We start from the raw sequence: 17,853 nt of genomic DNA on the forward strand, positions 1-17,853 counted from the left end.
GTTATACATGAACATACATATATTCATTGTCAATTTTTTTTTTCGCTGTGAGCTACCACAAGATCTTGTGTATATTTCCCTGTGCTATACAGTATAATCTTGTTTATCTATTCTACATTTTGAAATCCCAGTCTGTCCCTTCCCACCGCCCTCCCCCTTGGCAACCACAAGTTTGTATTCTATGTCTATGAGTCTGTTTCTGTTTTGTATTTATGTTTTTTTTAGATTTCACATATGAGCGATCTCATATGGTATTTTTCTTTCTCTTTCTGGCTTACTTCACTTAGAATGACATTCTCCAGGAACATCCGTGTTGCTGTAAATGGCGTTATGTTGTCGTTTTTTATGGCTGAATAGTATTCCATTGTATAAATGTACCACATCTTCTTTATCCAGTCATCTGTTGATGGACATTTAGGCTGTTTCCATGTCTTGGCTATTGTAAATAGTGCTGCTGTGAACCTTTGGGTGCAGGTGTCATTTTGAAGTAGGGTTCCTTCTGCATAGATGCCCAGGAGCGGGATGACTAGGTCATATGGTAAGTCTGTTCCTAGTCTTTTGAGGAATCTCCATACTGTTTTCCACAGTGGCTGCACCAACCTGCATTCCCACCAGCAGTGTAGGAGGGTTCCCTTTTCTCCACAGCCTCTCTAGCATTTGTCATTTGTGGACTTTCGAATGATGGCCATTCTGACTGGTGTGAGGTGATACCTCATTGTAGTTTTGATTTGCATTTCTCTGATAATTAGTGACACTGAGCATTTTTTCATGTGCCTATTGATCATTTGTATGTCTACCTTGGAGAATTGCTTGTTTAGGTCTTCTGCCCATTTTTGGATGGGGTTGTTTGTTTCTTTCTTGTTAAGTTGTATGAGCTGCTTATATATTCTGGAGATCAAGCCTTTGTCAGTTTCACTTGGAAAAATTTTCTCCCATTCCATAGGTTGTCATTTTGTTTTACTTATGGTTTCCTTTGCTGTGCAGAAGCTTGTAAGTTTAATTAGGTCCCATTTGTTAATTCTTGCTTTTATTTCTATTGCTTGGGTAGACTGCCCTAGAAGAACATTTTTGAGATATGTGTCAGATAATGTTTTGTATTTTCTTCTAGGAGGTTTATTGTATCTTGTCTTATGTTTAAGTCTTTGATCCATTTTGAGTTTATTTTTGTGTATGGTGTACTCCCTCTACTTTCTGATACAGTTTGGGGTTACTTCTTAAATTTTTGTTAAAATTTACCAGTGAAACTGGATGTGTATTTTTCTTTGGGGGAAGGTTTTTGAAAAATTTGATAATACATTAAATTTTTAAAGAGGTACAGTCTATTCAGACTATTTTTGTTCCTTGTTCTACATTGACACTTCATGCACTCCTTCTTTTCCCCTCTGGTTTCTGTCTTTTGGAGGAAAAGGTGGAAACTTCCCTAGAGAAGGGATGTCCGGGGCTTACTGGCTCTCTCCATTCCAACTCCCTGAACCATGCTGGCACCAAGGAGGCGCTCTAGAAATATCTGTTGGGTTGATTGGTTTGTTGTTGCTGTGTCTCTATGCCTTGGCGTCTCTGGGAAGCTTTCTGTCTCCTCTGTCCACAGGGGACTGTGTCATAGCTGTGTAATGACAGAGGGAGGTGGCTCCTGAGTCAGGCCAGCTGGCCTTGGCTGACCCACATGTCATGCCCTCCCACTGCGGCTGTCCAGATACCTGGGGGTGTGTCCACGGCCCTGGCAGACAGACCCTCTGAGTCAGGGCTTGCCAAGGGAAGAAATATTTTCAACCTTTTCCGGTTTTGGTTTTTGTTTAAATGTTAAATCCTATGATTGCAATTACTTCTTTTCATTTTTGAAATACACTTGAAATACCAGAGGAACACAGGAAGCTTGGTCAGAGGAAAGGGGTAAACTGTCTAAAGTTGGGAGGGTGGTTGCAGGTAAGGAGGGATTATCCTCAAAGTCACATTGCCTGTGGCCTACCTGACTGCCTGAGAGTGGGTCTGAGATGCCCTTTCTTGGACTGCTTGCCAGTGACAGCCCCTTGACTGGGTACATTAGTCAGCTGGGGAGTGAAAGAAAGGAGGTGATTTGGACAGGGCATCTCTGTAGGAACAAAGGAAGTCTAGATAACTTAAAAATACCTTTTACTGTAGACATTTTGGAAAATGCAGAATACCCGAAGGAAAAGAAAAAAACCCATGATGTCAGCTTCTAGTTTTCCAGTCAGAGTGTGTCCTGTCCTTTAAAATTCTTTTTTTTTTTTTAGCAGAGTAGTATAATATAAATATGGCCTTTAATAAATTCTTTGTAAACTTTGTTTTTCCCTTTGGTATTTTGTTTGCTTTCTGGCTTCATGGCGTGGTTCACTTCCCATACGGCCTTGAGATCAGCTCATCAGTAAAGGTGCAGGAGACCTTGTCCTGGGGGTGTGTACCTGGCGAGTCAGCAGGTGGACTTGTCCTTACCTTGGGGCACTTCGCTCTGGGAAGTCTGACTGCCTGATCAGCTTGACCTTCAGTGATCAGAAAAGTGCTTGGCAGGCAGACCTTGGGCTGTAGAGGTTGCTTGTGAGTTCTCGTCTCTGCCCTCCCTTCCCCTCCATACTTGTCAGCTGTAAGTGTACTGTAGATGCACTTGGTGATATGCAGATTCATCATCAAATAATCCCAGAGGAAAACAGATGACTTATGACAGCCTGGTGGCTTTCAGAGTTGATTGCTAAAGCATTCCTGTTCTACTCCCTCCATCCCCATGTCCCTTCTGGACTCACTACCAGGGTACTTCAGTTAGATTTCATCATCACTGGTATAATAATAATTCTAGATGTTGGAACTAACGACTTTGAGCTAATTGTTCCTTCTGTGCAGTAACCAAGAGGGAGATGCAATGACAGCCCTTTCTGCTGCATTGTGTTTCTCTAACAAAAAGTACACTGACCTAGCAGCTGAAAGCCCAGAGCACCAGCAGCAGGGTGCTGCCAGCCCGGGAGGAGCACAGCCCTGGGCTGCAGGCTCTGCCTGGAAACTGCTCACTGGATGTGGGATCTGCGTGCATTTTACCCGTCTCTGTAACTCAGCTGCAGTAACTCCCACCCATGAAGCTCCTTCATTTTTTTAAAAGGTGAAGTTCTGTATTCACGTAGTATTTCCTTATGCTCTTTTAAAGTTTGTACAGTATTCTTGTTTTTGTTAGGACTGCTATTTTGTTAGTGCTTGGTACAGTACTGAGTGGTCTGCCCCAGCTCATCCCTTCCCGCGAGCCTTACTGTTTTTGCTGTGCACTTTTGTAGAATGTGAGGGTTTGCAGCAACTCAAATATTGCATTATAGTAAAAACACCTGTAATGCTTTACCAATGCTAAATAAAATTGTTCTTTTATTCACTTTTTTTTAAAAACAAATAACCGATTAAATAAGTAAGGACACATAACCAAAACGAACAGAAACCACTCAGAAGTCTTATCACTGAGAGCCTAGATACAAACACTATTATAGAGACTGTAGTTCTCAAACATGGGAGGAATTAAGGAGTGGGGAGGTGATATTTGCCCACAGAGGGCACTTGGCAATTGGAGACACTTTGGATTGTGACAGCTGGGGGCAGGGGTGCGAGGGCATGCTGCTTCGTGTCCAGGGGTGCTGCTTGCCGCTTTACAATCCTCTGAGACAGCTCCCACAACAAAGAATGACTAGGTCCAAAAATGTCAGTAATGCCAAGGTTGAGAAACCCTGATGGAGACAAATTTTAGATTTTTTCCTGTGAGTATCAGTATATATACTTTAGTTTTATAAAAAGTGGAATCAGTTATGCATACTAACTTGTAACCTGCTTGGGGAGGGTATAGCTCAGTGGTAAAGCACGTGCTTAGCGTACACGAGGTCCTGGGTTCAATCCCCAGTACCTCTATTAAATAAGTAAGTAAATAAATAAACCTAATTACCACCCCAAACAAAAACAAAAACAAAATTTCAACAAATTTGTGACTTGTTTTTAAAATTTATTGTATTATGAACATCTCTGCATTCTTTTATGTTATATTAAATTGTTTTATATTATATTATGAACATCTCTGTCTGCATTCTTATCACCCTTTTTAAAATTAGCTAAATGGTAGTTCGTCATATGAACATGTCATTATTTCTGCATCCCACCATTCCCCAGTTTTTGGAGATTGAGGCTATGTCTAGTGTTTTGCTATTGGAAGCATGATAGGTTTTGTTTGTTGGTGTTTTGCCTTCTGCTTGCCAGCTTCCTGTTTCCTGCCTGCTGTTGGGGACTCGCCCTCTGGGGCATCACCCCCACACCTTGGTGCCCTTGGAGGGTGACGGTATCCCTCCCCCCAGGGGCTCCCTGCCCCTGCCACCTGCTCGGGGCCATCTCCAGTCTCTAAGGTTTCCCTCACATTGAACACATTTCAGAGCTCATGAAGCACTGTTGAAATATTGAATAGATTAATAACTCCAAATATTTTTGTCATGTTTCAATTTTAGGTATAATTTTTACTTTTTGCTTCATTTACTTTTTGTTTCTTTTGAAAAACTCTGTCTTCTGATAGATTACACATGATTTTGACTTGCGCCCAGTTGGCTCTTCTCCCTGCCTGGGCGTCCTGTGGTCCCTATGGCTGATGTGTCCTCAGGAGGGTGGGGAGGTGGTCAGGGCAGGGTGGAGGGTGCTGGACTTTGATGGGATGCTCTGGGTCCCTGGGCCGGTCGAGCAGCTGGTGGTGGGGACCCTTTTTGCCCCCAGAGCTGCCCTGAGACTGGAGATGAGGTACAGCTTGAGAGAGGAAAGTGCCGTGTCTGCAGTTGGTGTCTGAGTTCCCCTCCAGGGGGCAGTGTGCAGGGACGGGAGCCTGGGGGTCCGGACCGGCATCCGGGCCACTTTCCCACAGTGACTTCCAGGAGCTTGTTTGCGTGGCGGTGTCTATTTTTGTGTTTCGTATGACACTCTGTGAGGAAGTCCGGTGTCTACGCACATCCCAGCTGTTGTGAATAGTTTGTCTCAGGGGGCTTCAAGGTAGGGATTTGTGTTTGGCGAATCCAGAGTTTGGGGCAGCATCAGACCAGCAGGATGTGAGTAACAGGAAGTGACAGAAATTACCCAGCGCGCCAGATGCTTATTCTCGGCCACCTTTCCGATCCCCACAGGCTGGGACACTATATTTAGCTGAGTATTTCCAGGTTCCTAATCCCCTGTGTGTGGACACTGTCCCTTTATTCCTGTTCCGGTCAGTGGCTGAACTGTGCATGCTGATTGGTTCCTCTGAGTCCCTGGTCTGCTTTGGAGACATACAGGTTCTTGTCCATCGCCTTTAAAAGTTGAGCTTTGTTTTTCCTGGGCCACTTCAGTTCTGATCCATTTTGAGCAGTTGGAATGTTCTGAAAGGGGAGAGAGCGGCAGGTAAGAGTTCCAGGTGATGGTGGGGGATGAGGCCGTGGGAAGCCATGTGGGAAAGTAGTTAAAATCATAAGGATTTAAAATTGTAGGTTATTGTAAGTATCTCTAGAGGGTATTGATTTTTGTCTCCTATTTCTTAGAAGCAGAAGGCTGGGATTTTTTAAAGCTGTGGGCTGGGTGGTGTGACTTCACCTGCATGATAGAAACGCTTTTTGGTCACCACCTGGCCAGATAGAAATAAGCTCCTCTGCAATGAATTCTCATTGCCTGAGCTTTGTCACAGGAGAGATTTTACCCCGATCGCCAGACACTGTGGAGCCTGGAAGTGGTCTTCCCAGGAGGAGTGCTCCCTCCTCATTCACGGTGCCATAGATGCGGGTGACTTCTACCCAGTGGTGTTGGGGGGGGTGCTGCAGGCGCGTGTTGACCAGATGCCCACATGGGCTGCTCAGTGTCCCCTGCGCCTGGGTGTCTGCGTGACTGGGCCATCTTGATGTGGGAGCAGCTGGGGGGCCAACTGTTTGTTCTTGTCATCGACTCACATGCCCTGACCTGTGCTGGCCTTCGGACCAGTGCCTTCCTGCTGTAGGACAGCAGGTGACATCTCCCACCACTAACAGCAGTAACAGCCTGTCTCCTTCACTGGGGGAGTGACCCTGGGGTGCAGGTACTGATTCCCATTTTGTAGGTTAGGAAGCTGAGGCCTGGGAAGGACAAGTCATTTGTACCAGTGGCCTCTGCCATCTCAGTCTGTGGCAGCCACTGTGCCCTGCTGCTGCTCTCTGCCACAGCCCTCATTCTGACCCCGAGGCTTGTTGAGCTGGCTTGTCCTTGAGCAGCAGAACTTGCATTTCCATGCGCTTTTGAGAATCCTCGAAAGGGAAGCTTCTGGGCCGTGATGTTAGCTTCTGGTGGCTGCCACCCTAATGATTCACGGAAAGGGGGTGTGCTGGAAGGGAAGGTTCTTTGTTGATCTCTAAAAGCTTCCTTCTGAGTGGTCCAGCTAGCACTTCCCCCTTCCTCCCTTCAGAAAGCATCAACCTTATTCTCACACATTCAGCCAGCTCTTTGGGATTCAGAAATCCACTCTGGGGTGAGAAATTCGAGAGGCAAATTAGAATGGTTATGTCTGTGTGAAATGCACATGTGACCCCATGTGAGCGCCTGGAGGAGGGCGTCTGTGCGGTGAGTGAATGAGCGTGTGACCACCAAGTGCAGGCGCCCGGAGATGCCCCGCTTTTACCAGCAGAGTCGGCTGCAGGTGTGGCTTGAGGCTGACCCACTCCCTTTTTAAAGGCTAATCTACAACCACAAGGCAAACTGTAAATTTATATTATAAACCATCAGTGCAACAAATTATACATACGCGATAGGGGTGTGTATATGTATAAATACTTTAAACTATAAATACAAAACATGGTGTATATCTCTAGCCCGAGCTTGGATATTTTGGCATATTTTTGTGCCAAAACATTTGACGTGTTTAAAAATTATTAAATATTTTAGACATTCAAAAAGTAACATAATGAACAATTATATACACTTCCAAGCCTGAGAAGGACACATTATGGATGCACTTGGAGTCCTTTTTTTTTTTATTCCTTTTCTTATCTTGTTCCCCCCCAGCCCTCCCTCCCCAGAGGTCACCCCCATTCTGAGTTTGGTGTTTAGCATTTGTTTGCATGTTTTTATACTTTCTCCACTCATATATATGTCGATATAAACAGTACATAATATTGTTTAGCCAGTTTAAAAGTTTCGAATGAATGGTGTTAGGCTGCACACCTGCAGTTTGCTTTTTTCTCACCCAGCATTGTGTTTCCAAGATTTGTCCATGTGGATGCATTCGTCTTTAGTTAAGTGATTCAAGGTTCAGAGTTCAAGGACTGATTCCTGATTCCTGGAATTAAATCAGAATTTCAAGGGAGTGGGACATGAGCCTCAGAACTTTTCACAAGTAAGTACAGCTTGAGTGGAGGCTCACAATGCCGCAGAATTAATTTTATGGCTTGCGTTGGGATGCAGTGTATGACGTGTCCCACTGTTGACTTGTTTTCCCAGATTTCACATTAGAACAGCGCTACCTGGAACAGTCTTACACTCGTCTTTCTGGGCATACAGCACGAGTTTCTCTCTAGTGTGCATCTGAGGGTACAAGTGCCAGGGGTGCACATCTTCAGCTTGATGAGATACTGTCAAGTTGCTCTCCAAAACTTTCCTGTTTTAAGCAGCCATGAACAGTGGTGACTTATGAGTGACTTCATTTCTTTTTTACTGTAGCCAGGCTGATGGCAGAGTGATGGAGCCTCATGGATGAGATAAGACACTTGGCATGGTCAAGATTTCCATAGACATCTCAGCCTCAGCATGTCCAGCATTGACTGCTGTTGCCCACCTCCAACCTCAAAGCCTGCTCACAGCCTTGCCCGCCCCAGGATGGCAGCTGTCTCCCCGTCTGTTCCATAGGTCTTTGCTGGCTCCTGTCCCTCCAGTCTGTCAGGAGACCCTTGTTGCCTTTGGAACACGTCAGAGTCTAGCCCCTCCCTTCCTCTTCACCTCTTGATGGAACAGCTGAGCACCCTCCCAAAAGGTTTCCTGATTCTGCCTTGCTCCCGTGCCCAGTTTTCAACAAAGCAACCAGAATGATGGTTTTTAAACCCGTCAGGTGTCAGCATTCTGCTCAAAAGCTCCGGGCCTCCTCATTTCACTCGGAGTAAAAGCGGAGTCCCTCCGGGCGCCCACACAGCACTCTGTGGCCTGGCTGCTTCTCCAGGCTTGCCTGGCTCCTCTCCCTGCATCCTTCCCGTCTTTTCCAGTGAGGCCTATGTGGATCCTTTCACCTCCTTTTTCTGGTCTTTTTTCTTCCGTAGACTTATCACCAGCTACTACTCTCTATACTTGTAATTTACTTTTTTATTGTAGTATATATTTTCTACCTGCGTTTGAATGTAAGCTCCATGGGAAAAGGGATCTTGTCTGTTTATTCAAGTGAAAGAGAGCACGAATTTATTTCTGAGAAGAAAGGAGGAATTTGGAGCCTGAAGATGAGGGTTGAGCATGGAAGAGGAGGGAAGGGGAAGTTGAGGCCTCCCGGGTGCAGTCAGCAGGAGGTCGGTTCTCGGTGTATGCGAGCGGGGCCTGTCTGGTGGGCAGTGGGGTCTGTGGGTTCGGAGCTTATCTTGGTGGTGTTTCTGGTTGCACCTGGAGCGCACCTGCTGTTGGAAGGGCGGGGGGCTGGCCCCCTGGAAGTGCAGTGCTATTTGAGGTCAGGACCCGTGGTTCACGGCTGATGTAAGACATAGCTTCACTGATTTCTCTAGCACTGTCAAGTGTGTAGAAGCGAGTCCTGCCACTTCCGGTGCTCTGCCTTGTGCAGGTGCGACTTCCAGGCCACATGGCACAGCCTGAAAACAATGAGTACTGTGACCCTCATGTACTTGGACTCAGCATACGTGGAGGACCCAATCTGGTTTCCTTTGAGAATGTGTACCCAGGGTGTGTCCACATAATATTTCCTTGGCAAGTCAGATGTTTCATGAGTTTACACCACCTACAGATAAAGGGCTTTAGCAAGATAAGATTATACCGTTCTTAGGAAATACAGCCTTGTTCTGAATGCTTAAGATTAAATTTAAACACATTAGATGTTAGAAAGTGTTGTTGGCTGTGGTTACTTATTTTTAATTAAACCTTTTATTTTGAGATCATTGCATGGAATTGAAATAATACAGAGATCCTTTGTGCCCTTTACCCAGTTCCATCCGCTGGCAACATGCGAAATCTCACAACCAGTAAGTTGACATTAGTACAGTCAAGGTCCAGAAAGCTTCCATCTCCACAGGGATCCCCTGGTTGTCCTTTTATAGTCACAGCCGCTCTGGTCCTTAACCCCGGCAACCACCAATCTGTTCTTCATTTCTGTAATTGTGTCGCTCAAGAATGTTCTATAAATGGGACCAGGCAGTATGTAACCTTTTGGGATCGTCCCCCCCACCCCGGCAGAGCTCCCTGGGGATCCCTCTAGGTTGCTGTGTGTATGGTAGTTTCTTTTCATATGGATACGTGTTCCATGGGATGGGCGTACCAGCATGAGTGCAATCATTTACCAATGAAGGACATCTTTCCAGTTTTTGGTGATTGTGAATAAAGCTGCTGTAAACATTCATGAACAGGTTTTTGTGTGAACATAAGCCTTCATTTCTTTGAGACAAATGCCCAAGAGTGCAGTTGCTGGGTTGTCTTGTAGTTTCATGTTTGGTTTTATAAGAAACTGCCCAACTGTTTTGCCCAGTGGCCACACCATACTACATCTCCACCAATAGCATGAGCCAGTTTCTCCACATCTTCACCAGCATTTGGCGTTGTCACTTTTCTATTTTAGCCATTCTCATAGGTGTACAGTCATACTACACTGTCACTTTAAGGAGCATTTCCTTAATGGCCAGTGACGTGGGTTACCTTTTCTTGTGCTTATTTGCCTCTGTATGTCCTCTGACACTGTAGGGATGTGGCCGGCAGGGGTGAAAGTCCCTACTTGGTCTTCTCTGGACAACACGTGGCAGGTGCTGGAGCCTCACTGCTGCCTGAGGAGGTGGGCTTGGGGGCCACAGGTGTTTTGTGGTGTTTGGCGGGAGTAGAGGGGTTATTGGCTACTCTCCTACTCTTGATTCTGCCTCATTAGGCTCCCCTTTCCTGGACCCGCAGCTGGAGGAGACAGGCTTTTGGTGAGCTCTTACTTTTTTTCTGTACCCATTGGTGTTTCTGGCTGGTTTCTTCAGCTCCATGTCTAGGATGTCTGGGGCTAACAGAGACCCCAGGGAGCTCAGTGCCCTGTCATTCCTCAGGCCTGAGGCTTCTAGCCTGTCAGTCCTCTTCTCCTCACCCTTCGGAGCCTTCTCATATTTTTTTTTATGTCTAATGTCCAAGGTTTTGGTTGTCCTTAGCCAGAGGAACAAGGGAAAGTATGTCTAACCATCTTCCTGGAATCAGAAGTCCACTGGTTACTGTTACAATTTTTTGAATCTGTGAAATCTGACGAACCAGACGGCGTGTCTGCTCCGTCTGCTTGCCCTGCGTGTCGTGGCCTTTGAACCATCCCGGTCTCAAGGCCTCACATTTATTACTGCTGAGGTTTTTGGTTTGGCTCGTGGCTCCAGCATGACAAAGTTTGCAGGATCTCAATCTTTTTGTCATTTAAGGTCTCATTTACAAATGAGGGGCAGGTCCCAATCTGTGGTTGGAAATTACTGGACAGGACGTTGCTGTGAATCATGGACTGCCCTTGTCATCATCCCCCAGATGGCATTTCCCCACCCTCTGTTTTGAACTCTTGGGAAACCTGGTCAGAGTGAGAGGAGCAGCGGTCAGATGACTCAGTAGATGTCCGCATCATCCTTGTGCTGATCCTCAGGCCAGATCCCTGCCAGAAAGGAAATGTGATGTGCCAGACACTGCTTGTTCCACGTGAGCCTGGGGGAACTCCTGGCGACTGCCTGTTCTTCCCCACCTCTCCCTGCCATTCCTGGCATTGCTCACATGGCAGTCCTGCCGGGAATCCAGGTGGGGGCCGCTGTTGGGTAGAGGTTAGGGGCCAGGCCTGGAGACAGCTGGCGTGGTGCCCCCTCCCGCTTCATTAGCTGTGGGACTTGGGGCAAGTCACGCGGCAGTCCCCACTTGACTCTTCTGGTACCAACTCCCTTATGTATGTTGTGCAGAAGATGGAACAAGCAGACACCTGTCAACACCTGGCAGATTTCCCAGGACCACTGAGGGCCCGGCCAGGGCTTCCCTGTCGTATCAGCTCCTGTGTGTGTGACTCGGGTGTCTGCCTTCTCCACTGAAACATCATAGCTGTGTGTTTCCAGCATGTTTTCCTTGATTTCTCAAAGATCTCTGCCGGTGGTTTAGTAACCTCCTTGGCTAATTCTCCCCAGGACATTGGGAGCTGTTTGTCTGGCTGGATGTCTTAGACTCATTTGGAGTATCTAGTATTTTCTTGTATCTCCTGGAAGATCATCTGTATAAGAGGATGGAAGCAAAAATTAATAAGCAAAAAAAAAAAAAAGAGAGAAGTTTTAAAGTTCTTTTTTGGTCTTTAGCATATATTTTAAGCTTAAGACTTTATTGAGGTATAGTCAGTTTAGATTGTGTCAATTTCTGGTGTACAGCACAGTGCTTCAGTCATACATGAATGTGCATATATTAATTTTCATATTCTTTTTCACCATAAGATATTGATACTACAAGATACTGAATTTATTTCCCTGTGCCATACAGTATAAACTTGTTTATCTATTTTTAAGACTTAAAAATTTTTTTTTTGAATAGATAATACATGCATATGATACAGAGATCAAAAGGATGAAAATGTATAAAGGAAGCTTTCCAGCCCCTCTAGGCTAGGTTACTTTTCCCTCTGCACACATGCTGTTCCTACAGTTTGCTTTGAGCACTTAACGGCACGTCTGAGAGGTGGTTCCCTGTAAGTGCATGAAGGGTAAGTAGCTTCAGTCTGTTTAGGGCCGTGTAGTCTTCCAGTGTATGAATGTCACCCCCAGTCATACATTGGTCAGTATTTGAGTTGTTTCTTTTGTCTTTACAGTGAACTTGCACGAATAACCGTGTATGTACTCCATGTCAGTTCCCATGCGGGCATATTTGTAGAAACACTATTGCTAAGACAGGTGTCTGTTTTAAGGTTTGCTGCATTTCACCAAATGTTCTCCAGAGGAGTTGCATTGTTTACATCTCAGTGTATGAGACTCACCAGAGCATGTTATCAAACTTCTCTGTGAATTTTGTAGGTTAAAAAAAGGTATCTTGTAATTTTAATTTGCATTTATCTTATGAGTAAGGTTGAGCACTTGTTTCATTTGTTTAGGACGCACCCAATATTTTACTGTAGCTCTGCCAGTCTCTCGTGTCCGTCTTCTTTTGCCTCTCTCTTATACATTGAGTTTACTAGCCAGACTTTGTCTGAGGATCTGGGCAGCTATGCCACTTTGATTCCGTTACATGGTTAGTTTTATTCCAAATTCTGTATTCTTTTTACTGAAATACAGCATAAAAGTGCACTGAGTAGACAGACAGCTTGACAGATGTTCCGGATCTAGGAACAGTCATTAGCAGCCCCCAGTGGCTCTCCTTTGTGCCCCTCTCCCCAAAAGCTACTGCTAGAAGCAACTAGCTTCTCACCCCATAGATTAGATTTACTTTTTTTTTTTAAATTAATGCATAATGAAATTATATCAACAATATATGTGTTCACTGTGTCTGCCTCTTTCAGCATTGTGAAACTCATCACACTACGGCAGGTAGCAGCAGGTGGCTCATTCTCATTGCTCTGCAGTTCCATTGTATTAATATATTACTGCTGATTTATCTGCTTTACCAATACAGGGCATCTGGGTCGTGTCCAGTGCAGGCCTATTAGGAGCAGCGGTGCTAGGAACATTCTCGCCTGTGTCTTGATGAGAAGGATACGTGTTTGTCTTTCTGTTGGGCCCATGGGTGAATTGCTGAGCTATAGGGTGGCTGGAAGTTCAGCTTTACTGTTTTCCAAAGTAGTTGTCTCAGACTGCATTCCCAGCAGCACCGTAGGAGAGTTCTCGTAGCTCCGTGTCCTCACCAACACTTGATGGTGTCTTTTGACACCGAATGCTTTTTTAGTTCAGCTGCTGTGGAAGGTGGATCACACTGGGGTTTTAATTTCCACTTCCCAGATAACTAAGCAGTTGGGCACCTTTTCATGTACTGAACTCGCCATTTGTGAAGTAACTGCTGTGAGATAACTGTTGAAGTCTTTTGTCCCTTTTCCTGTTAGTTGCTCTGCTTCTTTCCTTACTGATTTTTAAGTTCTTCTACCTTCAGGAGAATTCCAGCCAGTGTCTAAGAACTCAGATCTGTTTATCGGGCTTCTGGCCTGCCTCAGAGGGTCCTGTGAGAAATGCTTCCGCCTTTTCCCTGTTCTTCCTCTTGATGACTTTTCTGTTTCATTTGTTTTCTGACTTCGAGGTCTGTGGTGTGCCTTTCACTCAAATTCATGGGTTTCCACATAGCTGTCCGTCTTCCTGCTTTGTGGTGTTACTCTGCTCTGTCCCCTGGTGCCGGGGCTGCTTGTTCCAGTCACAGCCCAGCCTGCTCAGTCTTGGTGGTGTCACTGATTTGTCCTGTCAAGTTCACTTTAATACCCTACGTTTAACTTGCATTTACCTTTCAAGTTCATTTAGTTTTATGAGCTATTTCTTACCGTATACATTTGCTTGGAAAATACAGTGTATCTTTTGGTCCCTACAGTCTTTTCTGTGTGAGGGTGAGGTTTTGGGGAGTTCTAACTTTTTCACACCACTCCGTGGTTGCTGGGAGTTACAGTGCTGGCTGCAGTCCAAACTGATGGGCAGTCTCGTTACTCCTTAGGGCCTCTCCCCTGAACCCTGCCTTCTTCCCGCCCTGGTCATATCCAACACCTGCTTTTCTCCTGGGTTCTGTCCTGCCCGCTCTGTCTCCACAACCAAGGGGTGGAATAGGAAATTCTGTCCAAGACTTCTCTCTCAGAAACAGCCCATGTTCCTTTCCTCCTGAGGAGACCCTCCCACCCTCACCTCTCCCATTGGGCCCCAGGGTGTGAGGCCTGCTCCCTAGGGTTTGGGGAGCTTCCCCAGGGCTGGAAGGCTGCTGAGGAGCCTGCAGGAGACCAGGGGGAGAGGGAGGGGCAATCATGACTCGTCTTGAAATACGGAAATACGGATTTCTGTCTCGGCGGTGGTAGAGCGTGATCAGAGAGTCATGAGCTAGGAGGTGGACTTTTGGCCCCAGAACGGTCTCAGGAAGATGTTGCCCACAGGAAGAGCCAACTTTTGTTTCTGTCAAATAGAAAATACCCTAAAGTCAGGACCTAGAGCTGAAATAGCACCGAGGGTGAGGAGGTGCCGGCCTCAGCACTGTGCCGGGTCCCCGCCCCAGACCTCACAGCACTAGGAGGTGGCGTCACCATGAATAGCCCCAGTTGTCAGCTGAGTGACAGGAGGCAGCTGCTCCAAGTTGCAAGCTTGGCAGGGCTTCAGGCCTGGGGTGTGCCCCGAGCACCATGTGCCGGCCCTGCTGGGTCCTGTCTACGTCTGTTCCCACTCAGCTTGGGGCAGCCTGTCAGGTAGCCTGTCATCTCCCCTTTTCTGGAAGAGAGCCAGCCAGTCAGTGGCCAGGTGGGGTTCAGATCAAGTCTGTCTGAGGCTTCTTCAAACAGGCATGAGAATTTAAAAAAAAAAAAAAAAAAAAAAAGACTGACAACCAGGTTCTTGGACATTCACCTGCTGGTCAGTATTATTCTCTGTAAACAGTTGCACAGATGAGGAGATGACATCATTTATCATTTGTTCCACTAACTCACTGTCTTCTAACACAACCATTTTGTTGATAACTTGCTGCCCAGTGGTGCCCAGTACCCGCGAAGCTGTTTCAGGAAAGCCCGCTCCTTTGGCACGTGGAGGATGGTGGGCCCACGGGTCCGTCTTCCCAGATGACATAGCTGAGTTCTGAAAAATGTGGGCATTTCATTGCATTAAGGTTGTCACAGGAGTAAAACAAGACCTAAAGCAGAATGGGCATTAAAAAAACCTCACAGTTCTCCTCTGTGAATGTCATAGTGAGTAACTCCTAATACAATCCTTGAGTTATGCAAAATAAGTTACTGTCTTTCTGTAATTGTATTTATTATGCTCATAAAGCTGTTCAAATGTTAAAACTCACCCCGAGTGCATAATAAAGAAGTGTTTGCTGAGATTTTATGGACAGTTACTGATGAAAATTCCCTATACACTGACCCCAGGCCATTGGCAGTTGCCAGCCTGCCGTGGCTTTCCCTGACTGCCCTGTCCAGGGCACCCACTGCCCCCTTACAAATGACCCACTTCATCTTCAGTGTCTAAAGTTGCTTTCTGGTTTGTCTGTTTCTCCCCAGTGTAAGTCCTGTGTGAGTAAGAACCTCGTCTGCCAGGCTTTGGAAGCCCAGGTCCAGAGCAGACACTCAGCAAGCATCCGCGGGGTGGGTGTGTGGTTGGCTCTGGGATGTGGGCGGGTGCTCTCCACGCGTGAAAGAGCAGCTCCTTCCTCCCAGCAGAGGAGGGCACACGGCTTCTCCCCATCTCCCCTCACCCTCTCCTGGCCTTACCTCTTCTTGCACCCACCCTGGCCTCTGTGAGGACTTGTCCCAGTTACCCTGGTTGTGGAAGAATGAGCGGCATCGTGCATTTGTGGCCTGGTTCTAAGTGTCCCCTTCTGTGATTAAGCTTTGTAGGAAGTTTATGGAAGTCACTGAAGAGATCATCTATAAAACACAGTTTCTAAATTTTCTGAACCAGAAAAATGATCATCTAATGACTTAAGTTGAGTGTTCGTAAATTAGAGCTTTCTAATAAAAACGAAAGCTATAAGATGGGCAAAATCCAAAAGTTAAATAACATATTTTATCAGAGAATCCGTGAGGAAGCAGACGTTTTCCTAACACTGCTGGTGGGAATGCAAATGATACAACCCCCGTGGAGGGGAATTTGGCAATAGTAGTAAAATTACATATGCATTTATTCTTTGTCAGGGCGGTTCTGCTTCTAGGAATTTATCCCCAAAATACCTCGGTAAAAAATATGAAGAGATCCATGCAAAGGCTGTTCATTGTGGCTCCTTTTGAAACAGCAATGTAGAATTTCCATGAATAGGGAGCTGGTTGAATGGACTCTGGTGCCACTGTGCAGAGAGGCAACCGAGCAGCTGTAGGAGAGAGTGAGGAACCGCCGTCCTTGCTGGGGAGTGATGGGCGGGATGCATGCACTTGACCTTGGACAGCCCCGGGTGAGGGGCACTGGCCTTCTGCACAGTTGAAAATCCACATATAATTTGTAATCGGCTCTCCTTTGCTGCAGCTCTTCCCTGTCCACGGTTTGCGTCTGCTGATCCAGCCAACCACGGATTGTGGAGTGTTTGCCATTGGAAAAAAACCTGCATATAAGTGGACCCTCACAGTTCAAATCTGTGTTTTTCAAGGGTCAACTGTGATTAAGTTAAACAAGCAAAGGGTGGAGAATAGTGTCTGTGGTATGCTACTGTTTTGAAAGGAGAGAGTATGAATATATACTTGTATTTGCATGTGTCTTAAAAATGGAAGGATAAACCACACTTTATTTATTACTAAAGCGACTTGGGGGAGGGAGGGAACCAGGATGAGAGGACACATACAAAAGCTGTGCCTTATTTTGCCATTTGCCTTTGAGACCATGTAGATATTTTACATCACTGTAAAAAAATTAGGTATAAGTTTATAACTTTTAAGAATTTTGATAGACATTGTCAGATTTTTCCCTAAAACGTTTATACTCTGCCTTCTATTAGTACCTGAGGAGGACTCTTTTCTCTCACACCTTGGTCAACACTGGGTTATTGTCTTTAAGAACTGTGGCAGTCTGACAAGTGAAGAATGGTTTCTGTTTCACTTGTGTTCCTCAACAACTATAGTGATCAAGCATCTTTTTACTCCTTTTTTAGCCATTTTGTATTTCTTCTGTGAAATGCAAGTTCATAGCCTTTTTTTTCTATTGATTTATGAAAACTCTTTTATGTTGTCGATGTAATTTTCAATTGTTGATTATTACCAAGTTTGTGACCTGATTTCCAGTTCAGTTGTTCAGGCCTGACTATAGTAGCTGGTTGTTGATCTGTTGTCATATATTAAAGGTTTTTAAAAAAACATTTATGTATGATACATTTGAAATGCTCATGAAATTCCCAGAGTAACTGTGGACCAGACTTTCCCTGAGCTGTTCAAGTGCTGATCAGTTTTTCAGCTCTTCAGAGCGATAGAAACTGTGTTTTCTTCTCCTTTTTTGAGAATTTCCTATGGCTGGTTACTGTGTCTTAGCAGTAGATAGTTGGCAAATGTCCACTTACATTGATTTTTAGGGAATGTATAATCTAAATTTGATTGCCTTTTTGGTTTGAGATTGTTCCTGGTTTTTAATGACCCATGATGACCATTTTTCTGATCTGTTCGGTCGGATACCTGAATGAAACAGTACTTCTTCGTTAGGAAAAATACACACACACACACGCATATGGTGAAAGTAGGTTTTAAAAAGAATTTTCATAGTCACTAGCGTTTGTCCTTTGCTCATGGTTGTATTGGATATGTTTCTTGTTTCTTTCCTAGGTCATCACTCCATGTAGGAAACTCATCCTGTGTGCTGATAACAGAAAAGAAATGGAAGATTGGATTGCAGCACTGAAGACTGTCCAGAACAGGGAGCATTTTGAGGTTAAAGAAGAAAAACACCCCTTCTTGTTGCCCTCCCCTTAGTGTCCTGCCGCGTTGGGGCTGTGCGGTCTGGAGCGTTCTCAGCACACTCCTTGTAGCCCGAAGGCTCGGGGCTCATCCTTCGGGCCATCAGACAGCGCCCTCGTCCTCCTCTCCTCCCTTGGATTCTT

General features: G+C 45.5%; 1 protein-coding gene across 4 annotated transcripts in view; it reads left to right on the forward strand.

The window, feature by feature from the left end:
- DGKD (diacylglycerol kinase delta) overlaps positions 1-17,853 on the forward strand; it is a 102,034-nt gene that overhangs the window by 49,659 nt on the left and 34,522 nt on the right. For all 4 annotated transcript variants that reach the window (XM_031452442.2, XM_064485273.1, XM_064485276.1 and 1 more), the window contains exon 4: positions 17,579-17,683. In XM_031452442.2, the coding sequence (XP_031308302.2) occupies positions 17,579-17,683 (105 nt within the window). The remainder of the gene's footprint in view (positions 1-17,578; positions 17,684-17,853) is intronic.

Source organism: Camelus dromedarius, chromosome 4, assembly GCF_036321535.1.
Source record: "Camelus dromedarius isolate mCamDro1 chromosome 4, mCamDro1.pat, whole genome shotgun sequence".
Lineage (NCBI taxonomy): Eukaryota > Metazoa > Chordata > Mammalia > Artiodactyla > Camelidae > Camelus > Camelus dromedarius.